This window comes from Oxyura jamaicensis (genome assembly GCF_011077185.1).
Source record: "Oxyura jamaicensis isolate SHBP4307 breed ruddy duck chromosome 8 unlocalized genomic scaffold, BPBGC_Ojam_1.0 oxy8_random_OJ144, whole genome shotgun sequence".
NCBI classification, from domain to species: Eukaryota; Metazoa; Chordata; class Aves; order Anseriformes; family Anatidae; genus Oxyura; species Oxyura jamaicensis.
Window position 1 is genome coordinate 1 of NW_023304096.1, and position 9,646 is coordinate 9,646.

The 9,646-nt window shown below is 59.9% G+C and overlaps 1 protein-coding gene across 1 annotated transcript; it reads right to left on the minus strand.

Moving 5' to 3' along the window:
- Positions 1 to 6,260: 6,260 nt before the first annotated feature.
- Positions 6,261 to 9,639, minus strand: LOC118157626 (forkhead box protein D2-like). The gene is given in 3 exon segments (XM_035312028.1): positions 6,261 to 8,413; positions 8,415 to 8,452; positions 8,455 to 9,639. Coding segments are annotated over 3 exon segments (1,383 nt in total). The 5' UTR covers positions 9,296 to 9,639; the 3' UTR covers positions 6,261 to 7,909.
- Positions 9,640 to 9,646: the final 7 nt, after the last annotated feature.

Genomic DNA, 9,646 nt, shown 5'->3' on the forward strand with positions numbered 1-9,646 from the left:
AAGGGCATTTAAAAATAACCCCAGGAAAATCTCGGGGAAGCCGTGGGAAGGTGCCTTTGGGAGCCGCAGCTCCGAGAGACCCCAGCCCAGGGAAGGGGCTGGGGCCCCCCCCCGCCACCTACCCCGCCCCCCCCCCCCGCCATCTAGGGCCGGCCGGGGGTGCTCGGCGCTGCTCACGGCCCCCCGGCCCGGCCGTGCCGCACTGCCCCCACCAGCCGCTTCTCGCCCCCGTCCTCCTGTCCCCTTGTCCCCTTGTCCCCGCCGAGTGGCCCAGGCAGCGCGGGGAGCATGAGGTCCGTGGGGCAGGACCTTGGCATTTTTGGCCTCATTCCCAGATGGGGAATTTTTCCCTTCTCCACCAATTTTGTTTAAATATACAGCGGCGGTGGCGGCACCCCCCCGTCCCCGGCACGCCTGGGGTCTGTCCCTAACGCGGCTTCTCGGGGACACCGAGCGCGGAGCTGGCACCACATTCCCTTCACCCGGGGATTTGTCCCCCGTTCCCTCTGCCCAAGGGCTGATGGGGGGCAGCGGGTGGGCGAAATGCGAATCCCCCCACCCCGCTCCTGCTCCGGGCAGGGCACAGCGCTGCTCCCTGGCAGCCCCGCGGGGCAGGATCCGGCCGCCGGGGACCACGGGGGAGGCTGAGCCCGAAGTGCAGCGGCCACCACTGTTCCCCGGGGTAGAGGAGCGGTTCCCCGAGCTGAAACGAGATCGAAAAAGATCGATCGCTTCCTCCGGTCCCCATCGAACAGGCACCGGCTCCTCGGAAAGGAGGCGAGGGGCCGGGTACAGCCACCTCGGGGGGACCTTTTCTCTCCCCAGGTAATCGCGTCCGGGAAAAAAAAAAAAAAAAAAAAAAAAAAAAATCCCACGGATTTTGCTGGGAGTCCATCTGGAAATAAGCACGGTCCTGTGCCCAGCACAAGACTGCTGATGAATGAATTCTGGTGGGGAAAGGCAGGGATCGCTCAGGTTAAATGGATTTTTCGAGGAGTCTCTGCTCGCCTTCTTTTGCGGGAAAAATAAAATGAAAATAAAAAAGGAAAGAAAAAAGTAAAGAAAAAAAGAAAGTGGAATTTCTGGGAATTTTGCGGGAATGAAAGGAATCGCCGCTGTTGGTTTAGCACGTTTAAAATCCCCGGCACTAACGAATGAGCAATGTAATTTCACTTAAATGCCGAGTTAAAGCGGGGAAATCGAAATCTAATCGAAACGGACAGCGGCTGCCCCAAAAAGCGCTTCCCTGCCACCCTCCGCCTCGGAGCCTGAACCTCGTTATCCAGCAACGACCGAGAACGGGGAGAAAAAGCAGCAAACGAGTAATCAGAAATACAGTGGTGCACCGACACGGAGCCTCCCCTGTAGGAAGAGGGACGCCCAAACTCATTACACCGCTTTCGGCTCCCACCCGACCCCTCGACGGGGAGACGGCAGGTTTGCATTCGGTTTTTCGAGACCTGCTTTGGCACCCAGAGAGAAACATTTATTTATTTATCACCCCATGTACCCCCATGGAGTTGGGCAGCGAGGTGTCCGCCGGGTCGTGTCTTGAAAAGGCCATCGGGGCCGCGCTCCGGGCTGCGCGGGGCTGCCTGCCCGGCGGAGCCGAGCCGGGCCGGGTCGGGCCGGGCCGGGAGAACCCGATCCGGGGCAGCGGGAGCGTGCACGCCCGGTTCTGCCCAGGGGGACCGTCCATCTGAGAGGAACATTAGGCTGTGAACGATGAGGAAGGGCTGGAAACATGCGATCAGACCCTGCCGGGAGTGGGGTTTTTCCCCGTCCCGGATCGCAGTGTCACCTGTTGCTGCCAAGAGCTTGGGGAACCGGGGTGCGCCTTACTTAGTAGTAAAGCCGCCGTGGGTCTGGTGCTGCCCGCAGCCCACAGAGGCCCCCCATGGGCGCTCTCCCAGTCCGGGGACGCTGCCTCCCGCCTCACCCCCCACCCCCCCCGCCCCCCCCCCCCCCGGTACAAGGAGCCACGGGCCGGTAAAAGGGGAAGGACGGAGCCCACGGGAAGGCTGCACCCGCACGGGCAAGCCCCGCAAAGGCGGCGTGGGGGGCAGCGCGGGTGGGAGGCAGAGCCGCGGGTGGGCTGCGGCGTGGGCGGCGGAGGTGAGGGCTGGGGCCCCGAACAGAGCTTCGGAGGTCGCTTTTTGGGGGGAAGCAGGCGGCACCTGGGGCTTCTCCAGGGCTGTTTCCACTGTGTGTGGCCTGATGGCAAAAGCTGGTTGGGCCAAGGAGGGCACATATGCCCCGGGGGGGGCGGCAGCCCGGGCCAGGGTGCTGGGCTATGGGCAGGAGCCGGGCCACAATCCTGCAGGGCAGAAGAACCGCGGAGCCCGGGGGGTCCTCGCTGCTCTCCCCCCGGGGAAGAGGGGAGACCCCCCCGGTGCGGCCGGGCGGGAGATCCCCGGGGCTCCGACGGGAAGGGGACAGAGCTGGAAAAACCCTGGGGAGAGTGGCAAAGCGGTTCCCAATGACCCCGAGATGAAGCGGGTGAGAGTAGAGAGACAGAGGCAGAGAAAAGTAAAGGGGGAAAGAGGGAGGAAAGAAAAAGAAAGAGGTAAGGAGAAAAAGAGGGAGAAAGGCTGATAAACAGAACAGAGAGGGAGGAAGAGAGAGAAGCAAGAGAGGAGAAAGTGAGAGATGAAGAAAGGGAAAAAAGAAATAGAGCAATAAAGTGAAAGAGAAAACAAAGTGAGAGAAAGAAGGAAAGAGAAAGAAAAAGAAAGAAAAAGGAGAGAGAAAAAAAAACAGTAAAGAGGAGAGAAAGAAAGAAAAAGAGAGAGAGGGTGAAAGAAAGGAGAGAGGGAAAAAAAGAGAGGGAAAGAGAGAGAGGGAGAGGGAACGAGAGGGAGAGAGAAAGAGAGAGAGGGAGAGAGAAAGGGAGAGAGGGAGAGAGAAAGAAAGAGAGAAAGAGAGAGAAAGAAAAAGAAAGAAAGAAAGAAAGAAAGAAAGAAAGAAAGAAAGAAAGAAAGAAAGAAAGAAAGAAAGAGGAAAAAAAAAAACTAGAGGACAAGAAAGAGGAAAGAGGAGGAAGATAGAGAAGAGCGGTGCCCCCCGGTGCGGGCTCTCCCGGCCGCTGCCGCCCCACGCAGCGGCCCCGGCAGCGTCCCCTGGGCCGAAGGCAGCCGGAGAGGCGAGCACGGGGCCCTTCCCCACCGCAGGCATCTCCGGGAGTGTTCCGAAATCATGGACTTCATTTCCAGGGCAATTTTGCTGCGGCTGAGTCGCTGCGACAGCTTCTCCCGCCCTCCCCGTGTTGGAAACCGGGATTTTGTTAAAAACCCTCGTTTCTCTACTTTCTGAGCCGGGAAAGGAAAGAAACGAAAGGGAGACGGGGAGGGGAAGAAGATGCTGGTGGCAGCTATTTTCCACAGTTAGGAGGTGGGAAAGTGTTTTCAGGTCGGACACCGGGGCACTGGGAGACTGGGCGTTATTATTAAATCTTAAATCCACCGTGAAAACGAGAGTTTCTCCGCAGTAACAGCAAAACGGCCAGGCCGGCAACGGAGAAAGCACCGAGCTAGGGCATGAGATGCTCTTGAGACTTAAAGGTAGTTTCCGTAATCCAGGTTAGTTTATTTTCATTCGGGGCTGCGAGGAACTCGAAAGAGAAAATCAAAAAAGCTACCGGGGAGAGGAATAAGATCTGGATCTTCCCTAATTCTCTCGATCGGCAGTGATGGAAGCAGAAGGTGCCAGGGGAGGAGGCAGGGGGCGAGGACCAGGCTGGGATCCCGGCACCCCGCAGCCCGCACCCGGCGGCTCGGAGCCGCCCCGCTCGGCTCAACACGGGCTTGGCTAAGAGAAAAGAGAAAAAGAAATTGTCCCCCGTCCCGGCGGGGATATTCCGGGCCGGGATGTTTTGTTTTGTTTTGTTTTTCTGCCCCGATAATCAGAGGAGAACCCTCTGTTTTTTCGCCCAGCCGTGCCCGCTCCTTACTCTGCGCACCCACGGAAAGCTGCGGCGGAATGAACACGCACAGAGCACCGCGGTTTCGTTACAAGCCCTTCGCAGGACGTACAGAAAGGAGAGGGGACACATTAAAAATACATAAATAAATTCCGCGGATGTACTAGCAAGGCCGGCGAGAAAAGGAGGTGGGAGCCGCATCCCCCCCAAGCCCTGCTCGGGAACAGCGAGAAGGGGAGAAGGGGAAAACCCAAACCGCGGCAAAGGATTGGGCCCTGCGGCCGGTGCTGGGCCGCCGCCGGCCCGGCTTTGCTCGGTTTTTTCACGGGCAAATATCCACCGAAAACAACAGTAAGAACCGGAGGGATTCGCCTGTATCCTGCGGAGCGCAGAGAAGGGAAATGCCAGGTCGCCTTTTTGGCCAGGGACCCCCAAAGCAGCGACTGCAAGAGCTAATTATTTTCCTTTTAGTGCTCGGCTATTGCTGGTGTCCTCCACGCCTCCCCCAGTAAATAAATAAAACCCTCCTTTAGGCAGCGAGGCGTGAAAAATGATCCTCGCTGAACGCTTAAAAATAATGTCCCGTGAAGATCGGAGCTGCGGAGCCAGCCAGCCCCGTAATTAGGAGCCATTATCCGGCCTGCCTCGCCGAGGCAATATTTCCCCTGCACAACCCAGCCGAGCCCGGCGAAGAGTTCCCGGCCCCCCAGGAGCCGTCCCGGGCCCTTTCCTGCCGCCCCCGGCTCCGGGGGAAGCGGTTTTTGGGGAATTCCCACCGAAGCCCCCCTGCCCGGCTCCCCACTCATGGCAGATATTTGCAGGCGGCGTCGTTTTGTCAGGAAAGGGGGCACGTAACGAGCTCGGGTGCTTTTAGGGGAATTTAAGGGGGGGGGGGCGGGGGGGTGAAAAATAAACTGAAATCAAAACACCGCCCAAAGTTAGAGCCGCCTGGGGATGTTCCCCACCACCAGCAAACAACGGCGCCGGCGCTTGCAGATCCCCCGCAGGCCCGGCAGAGCCGAGTCGAGCCGAGCCCGGGGGGTCCTTCGGGGGTCTCTCGGTTCGGGGGGAGATGCCCCTGGACCCCCCCAGCTCAGCTTCCAAGCCCGAAATGGCTCCGCAGCGGCGGCACCCGGGGAAGGTGTCCCAGCCCCAAAACCACCGAGCCCCCTCCCCGTCCGTGTGGGGTAGGGGGATCTCCGGGGAAACAGCGGTTCCCTGCGGAGAGACACCCCCCGCCACCCCCCCCCTTCCCCCCCGCTCCTCCAAAAGATGAGACCACCGGCTTGGAGGACCCCTGCGAGCCCTGCTTGGGCGAGCCGCGGAGTTTCGTGCCCACGGGCGCCGGCTGCGATTTCTTATCCCATTCCTCGCACCCCCGGCTCATCTTCCTCCCGCACACGCTCAGCGAACAAATCGGCCCAAAAAAATAAAGAGAAAAAAAAAATCGCTACTTTATATGAAAATGTGCCGCCCCCCCCCCTCCAGCCGCACAGCAACCACCCAGCCTCAGTGCACATCGCTTTCTTCCCTCGGCTCCCGTCTCCTCAAAGCAGGCTCGGTTATTAAAGGAGGCTGAACAAAGATAGCCGAGAGCAGCTATCAGCGCATTTTAACTTCATCAAAGACTTCGGGGGAGAGGGAGAGGAGGGGTCTGGCACCTTCTAGTAATGAGCTTGTCAGGAACACCCCTGCCAGAGCAATTGAACAATTTGCGCACAGCAAAAGAAAAGGAGCCGGGAGGGAGGGAGGAAGGGGAAATGCTACAAAAGCCCCTTCAATTTCCAACCATGTGCTTGGCAATCTGGAAAATAGATTCATTGGCCTCCTCTTTTCTCCCATGTCGAGTCTTGTAGCCCCTTTTGTAGGAGCTGGACATGAAAGGGAGACAACCAAGTGCCGGACACGAAGATCGCTTTTCAAAAGCAAATGTGTGTGAAGCGGAGATGTGAGACCGCTCGCTGCGGGGAGGCGGCACGCTCGGGAACAACATCAACAAACTGCGCGGAGCTTCGGGGTGGCACAGACAGGGGAAGGGGGAGAAAAGGGGTGGGGGGGGGGGGGACAAAAAAAAAAAAAAAAAAAAGCAACGCCGCCCCCCCCACCCCCAACCGGCGCGCACCGCCCGGCTCCTGCTGCGCCCGAGCCCCGCACCGAGCCCCGCACCGGCTCCGTGCCCCGCTCCCCGCCTCGGACGGCTCCGCTTTGCTCTGCCTCCTTCTCCTCCAGCTCGCTGGCTGCTGGGGCTGAAAGGCCTCGTATTCGTTAGCTCGGGGTCCCTGCCAACAGGCAAACCGAACAGCGTTTGGTCCCTGTAAATAAATAAAAAAAAGGGGGGGGGGGCGCTTAAAGATGTTTATTTACTTTGTAAGTCGTTGCAAAATTTAGGCGGAGATCAAGTTGCATTCGGTCATTCAAATGCTGCAGGCCCGAGGGGGGGACGTGTGTACATGGGGGGGGGGGGAACCTCCAACTTCTTTTCTCCTGGGTCAACTTTTCCAAAGAAAATAAAGGGACGCGGAGCGGGGAGAGATGGGCTGGTAACCTTCCTCCCGGCCCCCACCGCCTCCCCCGGCAAACGCATGGAAAGGAGCAGGGCTTTAGCGAGCAGCGGTGCGATTGGGGGCGGGACGGGACCAAAAAGGGACCAAAGAAATAAAACCAAATCCAAAATCTGGGGGGGGGGGGGGGCTTCCCTCGCCGCCCGTGGAGAGGGACCCAAAGCGGGGACCCCCCCCTCGGCAGCCGGAGCAGCGAAACTCGCTGAATTTCGCCAAAGCCTGGGAGCCCCTCGCTTCCCCGAGGCCCGAGCGGGGCTCTCGGCTCTCAGCGTGACAAAGGACATCGCAAAGAACCATTGGGATTTGTTTTTTCTTTTTTTTTCTTTTTTCTTTTTTTTTTTTTTTTAACCAGGTCACAAACATTTATTAATTTACACCACCGGCGGACAAAATTCTGTTGCCTTTTCCACATCAACTTATTCACAGATTCTCTCAATAAAATAAGATATGACGGATGCACAACCAGTGAAGAGTAAACTGGACTCCGCTCATTAGCTCCCGAATAATCTATATACAAATAATTACCGATACACCAAAAACCCACGCGTGGAGGGGGTGGGAAAAAGGGGATTAAAAAAAAACAAAAACAACCAAAAAAAAAAAAAAAACACAGTACGGGAATTCTCCTAACTTGCTGACGGATCAGATTTTCATTTAAACGTGCATTTGAATGTCTCATTGAAATAAAAAAAAAGAAAAAAGGAAAAAAAAAAAAAACACGCAGTCCTGAGTTTCACCGACTTTTCCTTAAAAATAAAGAAACCCTAAACAGTGCCTTTTAAAACCAAAGCTTCAAAGAAACTGCAAAATAAGATGGAGCCGTTCAAACATTTTCCTTGAGAGAAAGGGCGAGAGGGACACCCCTGGCAAAGCCGCCCGGGAGAGTGGAGGCACCGAAAGCGGGCACGTCCCAAAGTCCCCCCGCGGCTGCATCTGGGGACCTGGCAGAAAAGCCCCGCAGCTCTCAAAGAAAATATTTCGGACCCTAAAACCGTTCCTTTCTCACCCCCCAGACCCTTTCTTCCCTCCCTCCCCCCGCAAGATGTTGCTCGCCCAGGTCCCAGCTTATGTTACGGCCACTTTCTGAACACGTTTTGGCGCTTGCGGGATGAAACAGGGTTGTTTTCCCCCTCCCTATTTTTCTTTCTCATTTTTCTTTCTCTTTTTTTTTTTTTTTTTTCCCTCCGAGGAAAGAGACACAAACAGATCCGGATGCCACAGAGCCTGGAAATAAAGTTTAAAAAAAAAAAAAAAAAAAAAAAAAAGGAAAAATTTCCTACCTTAAAAAACAACAGGGGGGGGTTGGGGGGGGGGGGAGAGCGGGGCAGAGGGAAGGGGAGAAGATTGGAGAGGAGAGCTGGGAAGGGGCCGTGTGGTTTGCGCCTCTCCCCCCCCTCCTCCCCTTTCCCTCTCCTGGCCGGAGCCCACTTTAAAAATGACAGCTGCTAAGGTTTGTGATTTTACTGGAAAAGTTCTGCGCGGGCTGCAGGAGCGGCTCGTGTGCCAGGCCGACCTGGGGCTGTGCCGGGGCCAAGGCGGGGCTGAGCATGGCCAGGACCGGCGCCGGGGGGCCCGCCTGGCCGGCGGGGTAGGGCGCGGCGGGCGCGGCGCTGGGGTTGGTGCTGGGCGGCGGGGGCACGGCCCCCCCGATGATGTTGTCTATGGAAAAAGAGGGCCGGGAGGGGTTGCCGCCGCCACCGCCGCCGGTGCCACCGCCACCGCCGGCGGGCGAGGGGTCCGGCTTGAGGGTCTGCAGCAGGGCGGCGGGCAGGGCGGTGGGGCTGAGCTGGGGGTGGTAGAAGGATTTCCTGCAGTTCAGCTCGCCGCCCAGGAACGAGGGCAGCCCCGAGGCGGCGGAGAAGACGGAGGCGGCGGGAGGCGGCGGAGCCGGTAACGGGCAGTGCGGGGCCGGGAAGGGGAAAGCACCCGGGGCGCCGCCGCCGGCGGGGTGGTGGTGATGGGGCGGGGGGTAGCCCTGCAGCTGCAGGCCGTAGTTGTAGCCGTAGTGTCCGTAAGCAAAACCGGGCAGGAAAGCGGCGGGGTCGGCGGCCCCAGCCCGCAGCAGCAGCTCGGGGTGCGGCGGGTGCAGCTGCTGCTGCCGCTTGAAGCGCTTCCTCCGGCGCAGGAAGCTGCCGTTGTCGAACATGTCGGCGGACTCGGGGTCCAGCGTCCAGTAGTTGCCCTTGCCCGGGTTGCCGGGCTCCCGGGGGATCTTGACGAAGCAGTCGTTGAGCGAGAGGTTGTGGCGGATGCTGTTCTGCCAGGCGGGGAACTTCTCCCGGTAGTAGGGGAAGCGGCCGCTGATGAACTCGCAGATCTCGCTCAGCGTCAGCCGCTTCTTGGGGCTCTGCAGGATGGCCATGGTGATGAGGGCGATGTACGAGTAGGGCGGCTTCACCAGCGGGTTCTTCCCCCCGCCGCCGCCTCCTCCGCTGCCTCCGCCGCCGCCTCCCCCTCCGCCGCCGCCTCCGGCCGTCGCCTTGTCCCCGGGCGCGGTGCCGCGGGCGCACGCCGGCTCCGAGCCGCCGGCGGGGGACAGCCGCTCCGGGGACCCCCCCATGCGCCCCTTGGCGGCCCCGCTCCGCGGCAGGGCGAGCCCCAGCGGATCGCCCTCGTCCTCGTCGTCCTCCTCGTCGTCGTCCTCCTCCTCGTCCTCGTCCTCCTCGTCCTCGCTGTACTTGCCCCCGTCCTGGGGCGGGCCCACCACGTCGATATCCGCGTCCTCCACCTCGGAGAGCGGCTCTTCCTCCGGGGAGCGCTCGGACATGATCCCGCAGCCACCGCCGCCTCCTCCGCTGCTGCTGCCCAAAGTCATTGTTGGGAGGCTGGGGAGGGAGGCCGGGCTCCCCCCCCACCTAGCGGCGGTTCCCGGGATGGGCCCGGGGCCGTGCCGGAGGGGCTGCGGCCGCCGCCGGGACACCGAGCCCCGCTTCGCCGCCGCTCCGAGCCCCGCTTGGCCGCACCGCTGCTGCTGGCGGGGCCTCGGCACGGCTGCGGGGTGGTGGCTGCCGAGGGAGGGGCGGCCGAAAGGGGGGGGGGGCGCGGGGCAGGGGAGGAGGGACGGGCCGGGACGCCCGGGGGCCGGGCAGGGAGCTGGAGAGCGGCGGTAATAAATAATAGCGATAATGATGATAAAAGGAGAGAGACGGGGGAAAGGGGGGGGGGG